At 31.7% G+C, this 21,469-nt stretch overlaps 1 protein-coding gene across 1 annotated transcript in view; it reads right to left on the bottom strand.

Moving 5' to 3' along the window:
* The window catches only part of LOC129945958 (chondroitin sulfate glucuronyltransferase), a 95,575-nt gene extending 74,385 nt beyond the window's left edge, over positions 1 to 21,190 (bottom strand). The window contains exon 1 of the mRNA XM_056055955.1: positions 20,341 to 21,190. Coding sequence (XP_055911930.1) covers positions 20,341 to 20,553 — 213 coding nt within the window. The 5' untranslated portion in view covers positions 20,554 to 21,190. The remainder of the gene's footprint in view (positions 1 to 20,340) is intronic.
* Between the last annotated feature and the right edge of the window lie 279 nt (positions 21,191 to 21,469).

Below are 21,469 nucleotides of genomic sequence, written 5' to 3' on the forward strand. Positions count from 1 at the left end.
ATTTTTCTCAAAATTTTACTGAACGTTGAAAACAACAGTTTTTAGATGTTAATATAGATTAAAGTCAATATCTCATAGTTTTGAAAAGATATTTGAGTGGGAAATCAATTTTTACCAACTTTGAGTAATGTTTTTTAGGTTTTTATTTTTTATAAAAAAAACTACCAATTCGATTTTTCTTAAAATTTTATCGAATGTTGAAAACAATATTTTTTATAAAACAAAATAAATTTGAAGCCTAACCTAAAATTTTTGAAAAGATATTTGAGTCGAAAATCAATGTTTACCAACTTTGAGCAATGTTTTTTTAGGTTTCTATTTTTTATACAAAAATCTGTCAATTCGATCTTTCTCAAAATTTTATCAGATAATAAAAGCGTTATTCTTCGTTGCACAAAATTGTTTTGGAGATACAATCATATTTTGTTCATACAATTTTCTAGTCAACATATATTTTTGTTCAGTTTTGTTGATTTATAAATAAACGTTTATTGGAATTTTTTTCCAAAATTATATGTATTTGGTATTGCGGTACAATATATGTATAATATAAAATGTAATTCATGTTTCTAGCGTTATTGGTTCTTGAGATATTTAGGGTTAACCCAATTCTTTTGAGAGTCCTTTCTGCATGTTTCTACATTATTATCTGTATAACAAAATTTATTTGAAGTCAATATCTATATTTCTTCTTGAGCTTTCGACGACAGAAAAAACGTCGCGAAATTACGTTCTCTAAAAAAATTTAAGAAATGAATTGGATATTTGACATATTTAAATAAATGCACTGAATTTGAAATCTAATTTTCATGTTAATACTTAATAGTTAATTGATTTAACATTTTTTAATTTATTAACTGTATTCGAAGTATTTCATAAAGTTGATGATGTTCTAGTGTTGCTATTTCGTTGACCATAGCTGTACGTATTATATATTTGACCAACTTACACGAATAGCGCACACCCACCAACCACACACCACCTACAAGCGATCAATTTAGATTACAATTCAGAACACCAGCACACGTTTATCCGGAAATTATATTAAAATTAAAAGAAAAAAAAAACAGACAAACAGAAAAAGATCTCAATCAATAGACAACCGTATAGTAAAAAATTGCATAGATATATTTATTATATGGATTTATATAAAACGATAGATAATGTTTATATGTAGATACGAAATTTTTCGATAAAATATATAAATCTGGGAAAATGTAAGTTAGTTTAACTCTCCGCATCAATAAATTTGGGACTGAAATTGTTTGCGCGTATATTGGGGAAATTTTTGTATTTATAAAACAATACCATCTTGACACTTAAAGATAGACATGATCATAATATACTGATACAGATAACGGGAGTGAAGTTGGTCACGAATATCAATTTTTCTGTCGATCTGTAGCGAAGTTTTTCATATTGAACTTTGACATTGTAATTGAACAAAACATTCTTTAAAACTCACATTCTTTGAAAGCCCAATTATATGGATTTTCTCAATGTTTTACTTACATGAATGCGACGAACAACCAACGAATAAAGTCGAAACTACGTGTTAACTTGTTTTAATCTAAAATCGACATACCATCAATACAGGAGTACTAAAATTATCATTTTTTATGGTAAGTTATTTTCTTTAATTTTAAGAATCCAAACACATAATATTTATCTGGTTTTTCTCCCAAAACCATATTGCCAAAATTTAAAACAATTTTATTAACTTTGTACGATTTGTTTTTATGATATTATTATATATAATAAAATAATTTTCAGAAGAAAATGTCAGAAAGCTAAAATCAATTTTATAACGCCCAAATTACTTACTGACATATGACAGAAAAGATGTTTGTGTTTCAACATTTGGGTATTCTGCCAAAATATTTGATTATTTTGAGTACTAGGACATTTTGAGTTTTAAATTTAAGGGGCCCAAGCGCAAACATTAAACAAAAACAAAATGTGAGATCGCCCAAAAACCTGAAACGCCAAGAAAGCGCATTCAAAATGTTTTGCTTTATTTCAGTTTAAAAAAATAGTAATGAGTCCAATTTTTAAAGTGAAATAAAACGAATTGGTTGGCTTCTGTTCTCAGTGCTAGCACCCAGTATCATGGAACATAAACTGTAAAATATGTATGGGAAACATGTTGTACCCTGCAATCCCCTGCTTGGGTTCACCATAGGATTTGGCGTCAAAAGACGTTAAGCCTGTCCACAGTTTTTTTTTGCTTTTGTTCACAAAGTTAATATTTGGGGCGAAAATAGAGCACTGAAACGAAAGTTTAGCCTGCCTTCTGTGACAAGTGGAAGGAAAGCATTCAACTTCATTCAACAACTTACTCCAACATTGTATGTTAAATGTAAACAGCTAAGCTTTATTTGACAAAATGCGGCTTTTTTATACTCGAAACGACGGCAGCACATTGCAATATTTATTTTTTTTTCAAAGAGTGCATTTCTTTGTAAGTTTAAATTTCTGTAAGCATTTTTAGTTTTAATACAATCTACAAAAAGTTTTTTTTTTAACTAATGATTTTAATGATTAAATCACGTTTTTTTAAATTTAGAGTTATTCTTAAATTTAAATAAAATTTGTTATTTAAGATGCATTTCTAAATGAAGAAAGGACTGATATGAAAGTCAAAGGTGGTAGATGAACGTTGTTAGGTAAGCGCAGCGTTTTTGTAGGTATATGATGAGGAAGACGAAAAAGGATGGCTTTCGACGTTTTTTTGGATTAAAAGAATAGGAGTTTTTTCTTGAAGAAATGGCTAGTCTATGGTACCTGATAAATGCTCGTGCAGAAAGAGAATATTAGTGACTTTTGATGGGGAGACCAGACTTGACTAGTGTATTCATGTGACATCGGGGTTCGAGAATTCTTTAGGCCAACATTTGATGAAGCCAAACCAAAGTGACTTTTAACCGCTTTTTGACTTGGGACAATCATATAAATGGACTTGTCGGCAAAGTATATGGTGTTCTACGTGCATTATGGGTTACCCAGTCTTTTACGCCGGTAAAAACACGTTTACTTCTTGCCAAAACTTTAATATTCCCGATTTTGACATATGGCTGCGAAATATACTGCAACTGCAATTACGTAAGCAAACGTAAACTCAATGTTGCCTTTAATAGTACTGTTCGTTACGTCTTTGGCCTACGAAGATACGATAGAATATCTGATTTTGCTACGCTGCTGCTGGATATGCCGTTTGAAAATTATCTTGAACTTCGCAGTTTGATCTTGCTCTCTGATATACTGCTTACACGCCAACCACAATACTGTTTTGACAAAATTAGTTTTGCTACCTCGAATAGATCTCGTCAACTGATTCATCCTCGCTATTCGTTTTTAACCTCCGAGCGTCAATTTTTTGTAAATTCAGTCCATCTTTGGAATTCCTTACCACGCAATATTAAAGAAATTCAAAACACAACAAGAATTAAAGAGGCTTTAAAAAGTCATTTTTCAGTAAATACTTAAATGAAATTTAAAAATTGTATTATACATAAATATATATTCTTTTCTCTCTCTCATTATCGTTTAATTATATTTGATTCAATTTTAATATTAATTTAACTAATTGCTTGCTCAACTCTGTAAAATAAGCTTATAACTATCTTATAAGATATTGTATCTTACAGTTATTTAGCAATCACGAAATAAAATAAAAATAAATAAGAATGAGTTTGACTTGTTAATAAAATAATCATAATCGGATCGAAAATGTTAGTTTGTGTCGTAAATAACTTACATCGTGCAGACAGTAAAAGGTTTTTCACACCAAGTCCAAAACTCGGTTCCTTAACCTTTTCTGCTCCCGCCATAAGGACCTAGGAAGAACCGAAATTTTGTTCGTTGTTCCAGTGAATAAAACCAAAACAGTGGGCTATCGCAACTTGATGAACAGCCAGCCAACATCAAGAAGATCCTCAGTGTATTAGACAAACTAGGCGAGTCCTCAAAGGAAGAAGCCAAAGAGATAGTTATGGAGAAATTGCAGCTCATCATAACAGCTTCAGTGATCGCTTTGGATGAGTGTGATTTTGGTATGAATCTGGAACTGGGAATTGACCTTTTCTGCTCTCGCCATAATGACCTACACGAAATCGTTCAGAATCTTCTCAACCCCGCTTATAAGTTGCTTGGACGGCTACAATATATGGCGATTCTGAAGGCACATTTGGCCAACAAAAGCAATATTTTGTTTTGAATTTGTAGTGAAAGAAGAAGTAAATGTAATAAAATGAATTTGTATTGTAACAGTTTTGTTTGTTGTTGATTCTATGGTATATTTTCTAGACAATTAGCTTCTCCTTAGTGAATTGTTTGGACCGGTTGAAGTGAACTAAGAGGATAGCTGCAGCCAAGCGAGCTTGTAGTTCCCCAGAACTTCAGTTGAAACTCTTTTTCTACACGAACTAGTGTTGCGTTAAAATCAATTTGAATTGGTTAGTTTTACTCACAAATTTTTTCATCAATAAAAAATTTGACTGCCGGTGTTAAACAAATTTAAATGTCAAATGAAAACGTGTAAATGTTCGGTGTGAACGATTTTTGGGTTTTCGAAAACATTTAGCCGAAAACCCGGTTTTGGGTTTGGTGTGAAAAGGCTATAAGTTTGTTAGGGAAGCTGTGATCGCTTAAGGTTATGTTATAAATTTAAGATTTTGTTATAAATAAATACTTGAGTATTTTACATACTTACAAAAAAAAAACATTATTCAGATATACAAAAGCGATGCTTTAATTTTTATTTTCAAACTCAAAGACATACATATTTTTGTTAGAAATTACAAATGTCTCATTCAGAAAATGTTCAAAAAAAAAACTAAACTTTATCCAGAGAGATTTCAATAAGCTCCCAAAACTTTCAGAATTCTTAACAGAAAAAGATAAGCTTCTATTTATGACAAATCTATATTTTTGGTCTACTATTTTTAAATCCAAAACCAATTTACGCATATTTTACATTACATTTTTGTGCATATTTAAAAGTACAAGATGAATCATTATTATTTGTTCAATTTTAAATAGTGGCCCTGTGCTCGCTAGCGATGTGCTCCCTTTCAAAATTGTTGGAATTTCTAAACAAATTTTTTAAAAATATTTCTGCCTCCATCATTACTTTGAATTTTTTTCATTACATAATTTTATATTGAACTCGATACCTAGATTATAAACATAATTAAATATTGAATTCAAATTTTTTTCCGAAATTGGCGCGAATATATAAATAAGATAAAGAATTTAAGAATTTGCAACAATTGTATTTAATATAGTAGATCATTGTTCAGACGCGAAGTGTTTATCGTCCCAGCACGTTTTATTAATGCCGATTCTTGTTTATATATTGCGTAAACTATTACCATGCTTCTTTCTTGGGTTATACTCGCTATTTGTTTGTTCCTCCCTTAAAATATTTGAATCAATTTTAACAATAAGGAACTAAGTTTAGTATACTTCATAAATAATTTTTGGCTATGGCTTTATATATTGGCAAATATTTTCAGTTTTTTGACTCACAAGATTTTACGATTTTAACCGTACCGACTTAATTTTGAAACTCTTTGAGTCCTTATGCACTTAAAAATTTTAATATTTTCAAAATTAGAATCACCCTAATACTTATACCATATGGTTATATGTTTTTGTTTATATATGTACATTTTTCCATACCTCGAAATATGTGCTATTCTTAGCAGAATCGTTTTTTGAAACATTTTATGTTTACATATTGAAGATACACATGTTTTCGTATATACGCGCTTAAATTGTCTGACATGTGGTTAAATTTCATCAATCAGATTTTTTTTTTAATTCAAAACATAAATACACTATGTTGTACTTTAACAGAATTTAAACGAAATAAATGACTTTCAACTTAAATTGGCAATAATTGCACTTGAATTTATAAAAGACAATGATAACTTCAAAAACAATTCTGTCCTATATACATACAAAAATAATAAAAGAACAACATTCGAAAAAGGAGTTACCCCACAGAAGAATATCAATTTGATCCAAAATAAAAAATAGGCTTGCCATTAACTGACACTTTAGTTGTCATGGAAACTGACACTTTAGCTGTCATGGAAACTGACACTTTGTCTGTCATGAAATCCTTTGCGAAATTAAAGTCTGTCAATGAGAAGGTGCAGACACTATAAGAGACTTCATTTGCAGTCAACTACATTTTTTGAACGTACATTTTGACCTCGGAACATTACTTCACTTAGCTCTACCTTCAGTTAATCGTGTTGAAACTACCAAAAATATAATTTTTTACAAAACACTCTCCAGGGAAGCCTATCTCGACTTGTATTCTGTATTTGAAGGAAATATTATTTATTCTTTTTCCAATTTGACAAGAAATGGAACTGTGCAGAAAATAAATAAATCATAGAGTAATAAAGTTCAGCTTTCAGTTGAATAAAACAAACATGATCAACTGTCATTTTGACATGAGTAGACTTGACTTGATCATTACGGAGTTTTCTCTTCACTTACTTTAAACTCAACTTTCCAATAAAGTTGCCTTATTAAGAAGGCAATTTTTTGGGAGCTGGACAATTAGATCATAAAAACTAGCGTTATTTTTAAGTCCCTTTTGCCGTCGGAACCTTTCCAATATCTTATGGAATATTGTATTGGTAAATTTTGATTAAAATAAAAAAAAGAAGATTTTTTCGCAGCGAATGGAACATCATTCGAAATTAATATATTTCTGTTCTATTTTACATATGTAAACGGTGATTTTTTAAGAGCTTGAGAACTCTTTTTTTAAAAAAAAACGCATAAAATTTGCAAAATCTCATCGATTCTTTATTTGAAAAGTAAGATTGGTCCATGACATTTACTTTTTGAAGATAATTTCATTTAAATGTTGACCGCGGCTGCGTCTTAGGTGGTCCATTCGGAAAGTTCAATTTTGGGTAACTTTTTCGAGCATTTCGGCCGGAATAGCCCGAATTTCTTCGGAAATGTTGTCTTCCAAAACTGGAATAGTTGCTGGCTTATTTATGTAGACTTAAGACTTGACGTAGCCCCACAAAAAATAGTCTAAAGGCGTCAAATCGCATGATCTTGGTGGCCAACTTACCGGTCCATTCCTTGAGATGAATTGTTCTCCGAAGTTTTCCCTCAAAATGGCCATAGAATCGCGAGCTGTGTGGCATGTAGCGCCATCTTGTTGAAACCACATGTCAACCAAGTTCAGTTCTTTCATTTTTGGCAACAAAAAGTTTGTTAGCATTGAACGATAGCGATCGCCATTCACCGTAACGTTGCGTCCAACAGCATCTTTGAAAAAATACGCAATAAAATAAATAGACGCAATATTCTCTTCTGTACGCACTGTACGCATTCGTGTGGTTGGTTTAATGTCCAATAAAGTAAACTGAGTGCGAAACTTGGTCACAATCGCATTAATTGTTTGCTCACTTGGTCGATTATGTAGATCATAAATCGGACGTAAAGCGCGAAGCACATTTCGAATCGAACACTGATTTTGGTAATAAAATTCAATGATTTGCAAGCTGATGAAATGTCAAAGCATACTGAGCATCTTTCTCTTTGACACCATGTCTGAAATCCCGCGTGATCTGTCAAATACTAATGCATGAAAATCCTAACCTCAAAAAAATCACCCTTTATGTAAATTCTATTGAATTCCTTCAATTTTTATTAAGGTTTTTTTCACAAATTTGATTTGTGATAAATATTCATTTAATTTCCTTGACATTATAATCAAATTCGAGAGCTGTCAAATTTTCATTCAGATTCTTTTTCGTTAAGTATACTATTTCTTAGATAATGTTGATATAACTTTCGTTGTGAAATATACATTTTTCAAACTGACAGATGACAATTGTATTTGTATGTAAAAAAATGGAGAAACTGACTGAAATGTAGAGAAAAACAACGACTACATATAATTACTAAGGCAACCCTGGTTTAAGGTACAATTGACATATAAAATACATTTCCACACAACATGTGGATGCTTAACAATAACAAATGATACATTAAGTTAGATAGCGGAGTTAATTGGATGGGTTTTATTATCATCCAGATACATTTTGGTCAATGGGATCGGGATGGATGGCGATTCTTTTGGCACTGTTGATGCAATTTAATTTGTTGTTTATTTAGTTTGTGAATGGTGTTTTTATTCATATAATTTTATTTTTGGCAAACTACACTACACACAATTGATTTGAATTGTTATTTCCCGCTTAGACTGGTGGAGCAATTTAGTTGTTTTAAACTCAAGATGCGATAGAAACAAAACACCATTGGAAATGAAATGTCAAATTAAAAACAATTTTGAAGAAGTCTGATTAGTTTGATAATAAAACATTAAAGTGACATTTGTAGGAATATGTTTGAAATCTTTAGCGCTTCCCTGCAGGAGCAATAGGATTGTAACATTAACTTTACAATATGAACACTCTTCTTTAGATAAGATTTGTTTAAAGTTATAAACAAAAAAATAGTTGGTAACCAATACTGTTTCGTTACACCTTCTAGTTAGTAGTCACAAAATGCAAGGAAAGGAAAGTGTTTAGTGTTTCTCATTAAGTAAATTTTAACTTGCATGCAAGAAAAACTTGTTGCAATATTTATCAATGAGACTTTTACACGCGCAAGCGCTTGCTTTTAATTGATTGTGTTACTGTTTTTTGAATGGGCGAGGCGTTTGTTTATTGTTTCATATAAAATAGATAAAAGTTGAAAAATTAGAATTTCATTTAGGAATTTACAATAGTAAAGTAAGATTTTACACGAATAACAAAAACAATATCCACAGTATGAGTACTATCGATAAACGTTACAGTAGAATCTTATTACGGATGGGTTTTTGACATTTATACGAGTCTCGAATGCATCTTGTGTGAATTCGTTCTCAATAGTTGGTACGATTGATACTGCATTTACATCTAGATGGCTGTGTTCGTTGAGTAGTTGTGCATTTTAAATCACGTGTTTTCCATTGGGAACAAAAATCAATCTGTTACAGTTGATATTAATCAGTTTTGTTTATGAAAATGAACTAACCGGGCTTATTTTAGAAAAGATAATTAAATTTTGCTATGTTTCCATCAAAGGTTTATTTCAGTTTAGATTAAATGAAGCTTTTTGGTGTTTCCACCGCACAAGAAGATTTAAAAATGATTAAGTATGACAGCACTTTCTAAAATGCAAATGGTGTGTCGATGTTTCTTATGAAGTGCAAGTGAGATACAGTTGTGTTCATAAAAATAGCAGTGCTGATCACATTTTATTAGATTGTCAATTATTTTAAGAACGGACATTCTTACAAGAAAAATTGACATGTTACTTGCATCTAACGGTCTTTCGTTTTCATATAAGAGATTTTTAGCTTGAAGCTATATCTACTTTTCCCGGTGAACACCCACTATTTTAAAAAGTGTTAAAAATTCAATATTTTTATTTTTCAGTAAGTAAATATAATACTATATAAAGTATTAAAGTATTTGTACCATACTAGCATATAGAAAATTAATAAATATTAGCTCAAAAATAAACAATGGGAAGTTCAAGACACTGCACCGAAGATATTGGAAAACTGCGTTCGGAGGGAAAAACCTATCAAAATATTTAAGACATACTAGGCTGCTTAGCAAAAATGGTCAGTAACGCGTTTAAATGGCAAAACAAGCCAAAAACGCTAGGCCCAAAAAGGATTACTACATGAAAGAACTGACATACAAATTGTTCAGTTAGCAAAATAGAACCCTTTCATAGGGTCTAGGAAAATAAGAAATGGACTTCAACTATCTGTTACCGCTGTCACAATACGAAGACGTCATTTAAGAGCGAAGCTACCGGCCCGAAGCCCACGCAAGGTACCATTCTTGACGAAAAAGCATGTGGCAAAGACAATGGAGTTTGTTAAAGCGCATAAAGATTGGGCAAAAGAGAAATGGAGGAATGTTCTGTGAAGCGATGAAAGCAAAGTCGTCCTTTTTGGGTCCAAGGGTCGTCGAGAATATGTGAGAAGACCTTAAAATGCAGCATACTATCCACGGTGCACTATAAAAACAGTGAAGCATGGTGGAGGAAAAATTATGATATGATCTTGCTTTTCATATTACGGGGTCGGGCTTATTTATCTCGTAGGCAGTATAAGGGAGACTATGACCCAAAGCATACGTCAAAAAAAGCAAAACCATGGTTTGCGCACACGAAGTTATCTGTTATGGAGTGACCCGCCTTATCCCCCGACCTTAACCCCATTGCAAATATGTGGGGGATATTAAGAACGCAGTTCATAAAGCAAAACACTAGAATCCGAAATAATTGTACGAAGCAGTGGGTGATTTGTGGAACGCAATACCAGTCGAAAAGTGTCAGGTTTTAGTGGACTCGATGTCACGTAGATGCGAAGCATCATTAAAAAACAATGGTTATGCAACAAAGAACTAATTGTAAGCTATCATTCTTTGTACACTTTCATATAACTTATTACAATTTTTCTTACTTCTTATCTTCTTATCTTCTTATCATGCACTGATATTTTTATGAACAGCCATATATTTAAAAAACGGTTTCTACTGTGACAAAGCTAACGGTAAAAAATCGATAGTACTTATTTTCTGTTATTATGAATAAAATATTTTAAATTTTAAATTTGTTATTAGAAGTTTAATGAAATGTATTATAACGTTGATGTTGAAGGCCTTTTTGATTTATTTTGAGAGCACTGCTATTTTTATGAACACAACTGTAGTTTGATTCGTGTTAAATAAATGAAAAACTAACTAGTTCAGCACCATATAAGAATATACCGCCTACTCCATGTGCATTTTTTTAATTTGATTAAAACAAAACTATATTTTTTGTACACAAACAAGCAAATAAATAGACTCCGATCCCCGACCGGAATCGAGTCCAATAAATCTCATTTCAACTCGATTCAGGTATATAAAGAATTGAAGCAAGCTTCAAGCTCACTTCAACACCACATGTTAATGTAGTAGTCTACGAACAAACCCCTCCTTGAAGCAATTGTTAAATTAACTTTTTTTTTATAGAATCTCAATTTCCAGCTGTTTTCTCAACAATTCTTCTTGAAAATTGTCCATTTTATTAGTTTTAGTTAATTTTTGTGCTAAGTTTATTTTAACTCTTGATTTTTACAAAACTTTCTTCTATTTGTGTGTGTTATTTTTAATTGTTATTCTGACAGATCTTTTTTCATTTGTACCAATTTTTAAATATATAAAAATCTGGCTACTGCCGATGCGTTTTCTTGGGAATTTTCTACTATACTATTTATAGAATGCCAAAAAAACACGGGTAATGTTAGTGAACTAACAAATGGACAGTGGCCAATACATGAACTCCTTGAAAAAGTTAAGTCTGCCCAATTTGCAAGCTTCAGCGGCTAAGTCCAAGATAGCCAAAGGAGATTGACATACAAGCACATCCTACATGATATTTGGATATGATATCGACAAATTGTAAGACCGAATGTGAACTACAAAGTATACGATAAGAATACAAGTCTGGGGACTTTTTTTGCTTCAAAGGGACGAACTTATCCAAATATTAAACGGAGAAAAATTAAACATTTAATGGTGTCCGAAAACTCGTCTTTATGTTAAGTATGTAAACCCCTACAATACCCCCCCCCCCTCTACTGTGATCAAAAGTCTGGATCCGCCATCAATGGCAAAGCCTATGTTAATTTCAAGCTTCAAAAGCTATGGGAAACAAAAATACGTACAAATTAATAAGTTTGCCTCGAGGTATCAATTACCCTACAGACGACCTTAAAAACGTCTGCAATCCAATTAACTAAATATAAAATAAAATGAAATAAGACCTATAAATTGCAAGTGTCAGTATAAACCCATTTCTATTCCAGACAGGATCAGGTTCAAAACCACAATATTCGAGTAAATAACTGACATCAGGCATACAAACAGATGCAACTATAAAATAAAGTATAATAACTATTCGCTCTATTTTAGAAATTCCAAGGCAAATTCCAGTGTAAAAGAATATTGTTTGATGTCATTGCAGATTAGAAAATACATTTTACCTACTTGAATCAGTCGAGCCGGTCTCCGTCGGCGGCGGGGCCGGACCGGGCCGTCATAATGTAAGTATAAAGTGGTTTTTCTCCTAAATATAGAACAAGAACAACTAAAACATGAGTGAATGATGTGTACCATTGTCGTGCTATAGTTAAGCTAGTCATCCGCTCGCTGGAAGCTAATTAATTTATTTGTAGGCACAACTTATGTGTCGTAGCTTTATTCTTTATTCCTACCAACCTACTCGTACTAGAACTGATGAAATGTGCCAATTGTTTGTCCAGTTATAGTTGAAAAAAATGATTAGAAGCTTTAAAATATAGTAACAGTGATTTGTTTTTGAATGCTTAGTAAAAATGTATAATATAAAATTGGATTTAACTAATTAAATTTTGATTATTCGGGTTTTATTGACTTAATACGTAAATTCTCAGTTTATCAGTTTATTGAACTGTTGAGTAATATATAGGAAGTTCTATATTTCGTTAATTAAGGACATACGTGAACATTTTTATTTGCGTCATATTTGTTAAAAAAAATATTAACAATTACGTTTTTTTAGGTAATTACAAATATATGCAGAGCACTATTTTTTGGCAAATATAAACCGATTTAAGGTCAAACCTAACGAGTTTTTAATTGAGAAAAAGTAATTAAAATGATCTACAGTTGTTTTTTCTCGTTACATAAGCTAAACTTGTTGATATTATATTAAATATTATTTAATTAAAATTCAATTATAATTTTTCGGAGGAAAAAGGAAAAAATTAGCTATGTATTACGAAATGCAAATCATCTAAATGCTGGAAACGCTGATTAGCTTAAGAAATATCCTGAGGACCGAAAGCTTCTAAATGGCAGTATGTTTTCCGAAGTAATAGGTCTACCGGTAAGTTATCTTACCGAATGGTAGAACAAATATCTACATAGTTTTGAAAAAAGTAAGATTATTTCACTTGATATTTCAAAAGCATTTTATAGAGTTTAGCACCAAGCTTTCTTATCGAAATTGCTTTGTATCTCTTTTTATTTTACTACAATTTGTTTGCTGATGTTCCTCAGGGCTCCGTTTTGTCTCCGACTCTCTTCCTTATATTCATAAATGATCTTTTGTTTATGACTTCTACTTTATTAAACAGTTTAGCTGATGGCAGTAGCCTCAGCTTTCCATATTCGTTTCTAGATTCACATCCTTGTCCTTTAGGTTCGAAATTTCAATGGCTGCGTATAATAGCTTTTTAAATATCAACCTCGACAGCATTGTTCAATGGGGAATTATTAACCATGTAGAATTGTGTATGCTTTAAAAACTCAATGATGTCTCCTGTCGTTAAGCGTAACCCACATCCGATTCCGATAACCATAAGTGGCACTTGCATTCAGGAAACTTATCAACTTTCAGTACTCGGTATGTGTCTCACAGATCACCTCTTATGGAATGATCACATGTTCAATAATGTCAAAAATGCTTCAAGGTGTTTAGGATTTCTCCGATCTGGCTTTAGTTAACATAAAGACTTTCATTCGTACAAAACTTGAATATAACACTAGGACCATAACCGAAACATTAACATCACTTGAGTACCGCCGCAATGTTTCATGCTTTTCGTTGTTTTACCGATATTTTTATAAATAATGTTCTATCGAATTAGCCAGTTGCATTCTTCCACTTAAACAATTTAGCATTAATAGGCGCACTTTTAGAAATACTCATCAGTTTACCCTTTAGCTGAATTTCAGAATTACTGTCAGGTATAGAGATTCTTTTTTTAACCACACATCAAAAATGTGAATAGTTTTACCGAACTCTGTTTGTCCTTTCGATTTTGATATTCAAACCGGTGTCTTCACTTGAATCCTTCCCTATTTTACTAACACTAGTACTGTAAACATGTTAAGGAAAGTTATAACCCTTTGAATGGCTGTAATCTTAAACAAAACCAATCTAGGAAAACCGTTTTCCAATTCTGCTACTTACGAGTATGTGAAGCTGTCATTCTTTGAAATTTGACTTTTAAAATACGTCCTTACTTAAAATTTTGAAATGAATTACAATTTATTACGAAAAATGGTAATAAATTGTGTACAGTTCGCAAACCAACTATGACCAGGGTTTTTTTGGCATTCTATAAATAGTATAGTAGAGAATTCCCAAGAAAACGTATCGGCAGTAGCTAGATTTTTGTATTTAAAAATTGGTACAACTGAAAGAAGATCTGTCAGAATAATAATAAAAAAACATACAAATAGAATAAAGTTTTTTGTGAAAATCAAAAGTTTAAATTAACTTAGGAAAAAACTAACAGAAACTAATAAAATGGACAATTTTCAAGAAGAAATGGTAAAAAAACATCTGGAGATTGAGATTCTATAAAAATAAAGTTCATTTAACAATTGCTTCAAGGAGGGGGTTTGTTCGTAGACTACTACATTAGCATGTGGTGTTGAAGTGAGCTTGAAGCTCGCCTCTCATTTTTATATACCTGAATCGAGTTGAAATGAGCCTGATTCGACTCGATTCCGGCCGAGGATCAGAGTCTATTTATTTGCATGTTTGTGTACAAAAAATATTATTTTGTTTTAATCAAATTTAAAAAAAATTGCACATGAAGTAGGTTGCATATTCTTATATGGTGCTGAACTATTCAGTTCTTCAATGTTTAACACGAATCAAACTATCTCACTTGCACTTTATAACAAACATCGAAACACCATTTGCATTTTAGAAAGTGCTGTCAAACTTAAAAATACCATGAAAATTTATTTAATCTAAACTGAGATAAACCTTTGGTGGAAACATAGAACAACTTAATTATATTTTCAATTGTTTTCTCGTGCACAATAAGCCCAGTTAGTCCATTTTCACTAAAAAAAACTAAATAATATCAACAGTAATAGATTGATTTTTTTTCCCAATGGAAAACACATGATTCCAAATGCACAACTACTCAACGAACACAGCGAGATACAAATGCAGTATCAATCGTACCAACATTGGAGAACGAAATCACATAAGATCCATTGGAGACTCGTATAAATGTCAAAAACCCATCCGTAGTAAGATTCTAATTTAAATTTTATCGGTAGTATTCATACTACGGATATTGTTTTTGTTATTCGTGTAAGATCGTCCTGTACTATTGATATATTCCAACAAAACACGGTTATGGATAGAAATTTAACGGAATTTGACATTCCAACAAAATTGAACCATATTTTGCATACAGACTGAGGTCTTAGAGCTTTAAGAAATTAGCTAACACAAGAGCAAGCAACAGCGTCCTATTACCAGAATTCAATCGAAAAATCCATGAATGATTGTTCAGAAACGAGTCACGGTTTTTGCACTGGACGATCGTGTGACTTATAAGAAAATAAGACTGGTCAAACTGTAATGGAGAATGCATTGCACTACCTTGTATTGATTAATAGTTTTTGTAGGGCAGGGATGGAATGTGCATCACAAACAACGAAAAACTCATATTATTTTATTTCTCAAAAACATGATCTTGGCCGTCGATATCTTCTGATTTTGACTGTTTTTAGTACCACGTAAAAAATAAGGTCTAGCTAATAAACCTACAAAAAAAGTGGCGCATCTTGTAATTTTGCAAAAATATCAAATATGTAAAAAAGACTTTTTATTCAGTATTGTTTATAAACATTTAATATTACTAATTTAAGTACTAAAATAAACGAATGACAAGAACTTTTATAAAAAGGCTGGGATGCGACCCACACTGATAACTTCCCATCCCGCCTGTCGATTTGTCGTGTTAAAAGGTTGTAAATATTTTTGTTTTGTTAAAAAAGTTGTCAGTTTAATTATTCTAAAAAATTTAAATACTCCCAACAATAATTTGCATTTAATGAAATAGTTTGATTTCGAAATCTATTTTTGTCAACGAGTTTTTTAGTCCAAAACCAATTTTTAACAATTTAAGTTTTGTTTAAAGTTTTTATTTCTTATTTAAACAAATACAAGTTGGATGAATTAAATTAATTTTAAGTCAATAACTTCTATTCTTGACGAGATATCAAGAACGGAACATCAATTTTTACCAAATTTGCAAACTATTTTTTTGTAGATTTTATTTTTTTTATGAAAAACGGACTGTTGGATTTAAAAAAAAAAACTACTGAATATCGAAAACAATATTTTCTGTGAAATAAAAAAAATTTGAGTCAAAAGTAAATTTTTACCAAGTTGAAGTATTGTTTTTTTAAGTTTTTATTTTTCGTATAAAACGGTCAATTAGATTTGTCTCAAAATTTTACAGAATGTTTACGACAATAGTTTTTAAAAGATAAAAGTAGTTTAAAGCCACAATTTCAAGTTTTTGAACAAATATTTTAGTTAAATTCAATTTTTACCAACTTTAAGTAATGGCTTTTTAAGGTTTTTATGTTTTATAAAAAAAAAACTGTCAGTTCTCAAAATTTTACTAGATGTCGAAAACGTTATTTTTCGTTGCACAAAATTATTTTAGAGATGAAATCATTTTTTATTCGTAAAATTTTCGAGGTGGTACATTTTTCTTTCAGTTTTCTTGATTAATGAAAAACCGATTTTTTCCAAAAATATACTTTATTGGTATCAGGTTACAATGTACAATATAAAATTTAATTCAAGTCTCTAGCGTCATTGGTTCGTGAGATATTTAGGGCTAAGCAAAATGTTCGACTTTTTTTTTAAACTGCTATGGTAAAAAAAAACACGTAAGCAATTTTTTCGAGAGCCCTTCCTGTATCTTTCTGCATTATTAAATGTATAACAAAATGTATTTGAAGTCGATATCTCTTGTGGTTCAGCTATTGACGACGAAAAAAACTTCGCGAACGTACGGGCGTACGAACGTACGTAAACACGCACGCACAGACATCTTTCTAAAAATCTTTTATTTCGACTGTAGGGACCTTGAAACGTCGAAAAATGTTAAAATTTTCAATTCCCATTACAATAACTTCCTATGGGAAGTTAATAAAACATAAAATAAATGAGTTTTTTTCTTATTTCACTGAGTAGTGGGTATTGCTTCCCCTAACATCTATCAAAGCTTAAATCGCCTCGGCATACCTTGAATAAGGTTTCTTACGATGATTAAGGGTTCTAAATCTGACCAGATCTCAGCCCACTTAATGTCTCGGGAAGAGCAGGTCGCTGCCTTATCATTTTTTCCAGCAGATCCTAAAAATGTTCGATGGGATTCATCTCCGGGATCATGGCAGGCCAAACCATTACATCGATTTCTATTTCTTGCAAGTAGTCCGTAATTCACCTGAAAGCTTTAGGTCTCGCATTGTCTTGCATCAGCAAGATATTTTCACCAATAAATGATGCAAAAGGAACCACATATTCTTCCAAAATGTTAGTGATGTTATTCCGTGCACGGTAATTTCTGTCCACACCATGACGTAACCTCCTCAAAAATTGTTCCGCAGGGCAACTGTTGTCGAACTTTATCTGCCACCTGATCTTCTCCATTCTTGTACCTCCATCTAGTAGACAAAACCTGGACTTATCGGTGAAGAGAAATATACCCTAGTCGGAATAGGTTCAATCTTGGTGAAGGCGAGGAAATTCCATTCGCTCGTGCTGTATCGTGAGTCTTGGTATACATCAGATCACTCTCCATTAAACGCCGCCCACCCTCTCACTAATCAAATTCTGTGAGACACTTCAACCACTTTTTGATGACGATCTCGAAGGCTTTGAAGCACCATATATCTCTGCAAAAATATTATCAAAATACTAAAAACACATCATAAAGTATGACTGCACCACTTTTTTTTGTAACTCAGTGTATTTACAATGGAAAAAACATTTTTTTGATTTTTTTTTTAATCAATATTCGTTTATTTTAATAACAAAAAACACAACTTCTTACTAGAAAATCTCTTATGTACGTAATACCCCAAATAAAACCAAATAATCACTATTTACGCAAAAAATTCACAGAACATTCCTTAAATCCTCTGTAAACGTAAGAACATCAAAAATTGATAGAAGACTATCGTTCTTGCTACTAAAGTAGTATTTTACTCCTTTCAGAGTTAACTGCTACTCTACTAACCACGGACGAAAACTACTCCCCAAAATAAAATGGAAAAGAAATTTGTATTTGTTTACAATAAAAACCAAAATTTAAAATTCTGCAACAGCAGAAGAAAATTTTCAGATGTAAGCCTTATAAAAGATCAAAAAAGAAATTCACTCAAGGTAGAAACGGTGAATGCCTTACTATCTGCTAAGGAACTTCTGAAAAACAATTTCACCGAAAAATGGGAGCTATCGAAAACTTTAATCAAGAATTACAAAACATTGTATAAGGCGCCAGTTATAGCTATCATTGGTTTTCTTCATTGAAAACAAACATTTGAATTTTTTGGCAGGTTGTTTATAGCTATCCTTAAACATTTCTGGCATTGAAAAAATTTCCCAATTAAAATCCACCGACAAAATTTTACAGACAGAAATCTATCATTGCAATTGTGTGAAATTGGAACACAAATCAGTGGAACGATTCATTTCACTTTTGAACATAAAGTATCAGCTGTTCAGGAAAATGAATTTCCGTCCGGAAAATAGAAACATAAAGTTGTAAAGCAAAATAAATGCGCAATTACACTTTTTTTCTCAAAAAAAAATCTTTGTCTTATTTCCAATCAAAGTAAAACACCGTCAAATATTGATTCAAATTTTTTTGCGGATCGATTTCAATGATAGCTTTAATTGGCCCCTTAATGTTTGTAACTGAAAATATGAAACATTGAATTTACAATAATGAATTTAATTTATTCATGAATATTGAAACATGTACTCGTATGTTGATGTAAAATATAATTTCAATTGTCAATTTGTTATTTAATAAACAAAAAGTGATAAATTTAAATCATTTATTTTAACTATATTATTTTAAAATGTTGGCCTTTGAGCAGTGAAAGCAAACATTTGGTACGACATTACATCCTTCTATTAGTATGTTTTCGGAACATTAACCTTCGCAGTAGGACTTCGAATTTGGACATTATTATTTTCAGTTTTTAATTTTGTTCATGGGACAAGCATGTGTTTGTTGTTTTTTTGTTTTACTCCTCAATTTAAGAAAATACTCAAGGATAAAAAAATATTACTCTTGAAATTTTTAAAACGACAGCACTGGATATGAGTGTAAAAGATGCTCTTAGGCAGATATTAGGCATAGAAACATTTCTTACGTTTTTAAAGTTCTGTTCTTAGAAAAAACATCGTTCAAATTTTAAAGTGGGGAAATCATAAAACATTTTGTTGCTTTTAATCTAAAATTTAAATCGTTTACGCACAAAACTTGGTGATAACACATTAAAGGGTTTGAAGTTTCATTGACAAAAAATATACATCATAATTGATAACTGTATACCTACCGCTTTAATTTGAACTAGTTTTTTTATCATATCAATATTTTTGTTTGCTTTGGACAGACTAAGTATATCTTATGTCTATTTAGATTTTATTATTTTGTAATTATAACTTTGGTTAAAGTCTTTTTTTTTAGAACTAAACTGAATGCTTTTTAGACACGTTTTACATACAAATTAAGATCCAACGATGATTTCAGTTTTCTAATCGTTTCCGACAGGCTTAATGTTTTTAAAGGAAAAGTAGCTATGTAGGTATTATAAAGTCAATTTTAAAACAAATATTTTTGCTCGTGTTTTTATTTTATTTTTTGGCACATACTTACTTACTCGTTAATATACACTTAATTGTTTACTTAAAAAATAAAAAAAGAATGAACAAATGAGAAAAATACATTTTGTACTCATTTTAATGTTCTATTTAAAGCATCTTCTCTCTGATAAGACAATTCATCACCCAACAACAACTGAGACGGAGACTGAGACTGACTCTCAGTTATTACCAGAGCTAACCAAATCCAGACATCTACGCAATCTATTCAACCTTGAGTATCAAAAATTACCTCCTCTAGCTGTATGAGACTACCTACTACTAGCACTAGGTACTTGATAGAGGTATAATTAGAATTCCCCGAATTAAGTAAAAAAAAAAAAGATAAAGCAAACAGAAACCAATTGGAACGAAGAAGAGACATGCCACATGCTTAGTAAAGTGTTTGCGTCAGGTAGGTAAGTATCCATACCCCAACACAAGTTAAAGGTAAATGTTGAGGAAGGTAAACAAACAAAAGTAAGAAAAGAAAGAAAAAAAACAGAAAAAAAACAATGACAATAAATACTATTTTTATTCTTATAGTCACACAACACTTACCGGCTTCTTAGCTGCAAGAGGTTTATTAATCAAGTTCAAGTGCGGCTCAAAGTCTTGGCCGAACTTCTTTTCAAACGAATGAATTTCTGCCGATTGGGGGCATTCATTCTGCACAAGGTCCCAGATATCTTCGGGAATGTAGAAGCTTAGTATGAGTCCAAGTAGGAAACCGAACACAAAGTAATGGTTTCGATTTAAGGCAGATCTTTTCATCTTAACAGATATTCTAACTACAGTACAAACTGACCGGTGTAGGTAAGAGGTTTTAATTTTATGGAAAGAATTTCTAGCCGGTTGTTAAATGCGAATTCGAAATGACCACGATCTTGGCAAAAGACTCCGCAAATCTTTATGTTGTAACAGATGCCACAGGGTTCTTAGAATGCAACGTCTTCTTCGTCGGCGTCGAACGTCGTCGGCCGTCGAGAATCAAGGTAAAAACTAGTTAGCTAACAGGGCCCGAAGAAACTAGTTGCTTACTCTTGCAAGTCGTATTATCTTAACACCATGGACAAGTGGGTATATTTTAGAGGCAAAGAAGTTAGATGGTTTCTTTTTTGATATAATTATATTATTTTTTTGTTAATATAACTTAGACACACGAAAAGAGAACCTTTAAGAGCAAAAATAAAAACACCACAACAATAATTAACTGATTTTTATCATTTTAATCTGTTGCTTTGAATGAATGCCGATGCCGACCGACTCAGTGCGTGCAAATTGCGGCAGAGCAGGCAGAGACACACCAAGATTCGCGACCTATTTAAACGAAATGGTAAACGAAACAAAACCAAAGAGGTCAAGTCTTTTCGGTACTTGAAGAACACAGAACTTCGACTACGACCGTACGTCTCATAATCAAATGTCAAACTGACGGAATTGGCTTTAGCACTTTGGCAGCGGAGCGGGTTCGATTTTGAACAGCTGAACAGGGTTGGCAGTGGAGCTAGTGTAGCAGTGGCGAATAGGAAAGATAAGAAAAGTTTATTTCATTTTGAAAAAATCATTTAACGAAACTGTAATGTACTAGATGGAGACTTAGCTCTCTGAAGCTGAGTGCACACTAGATATTAGGGGCTTTATTTTCAATAACGAATTTCTTAAATATATGTGAATTCTAAAAGAATAT

Source organism: Eupeodes corollae, chromosome 2 (assembly GCF_945859685.1).
Source record: "Eupeodes corollae chromosome 2, idEupCoro1.1, whole genome shotgun sequence".
NCBI lineage: Eukaryota > Metazoa > Arthropoda > Insecta > Diptera > Syrphidae > Eupeodes > Eupeodes corollae.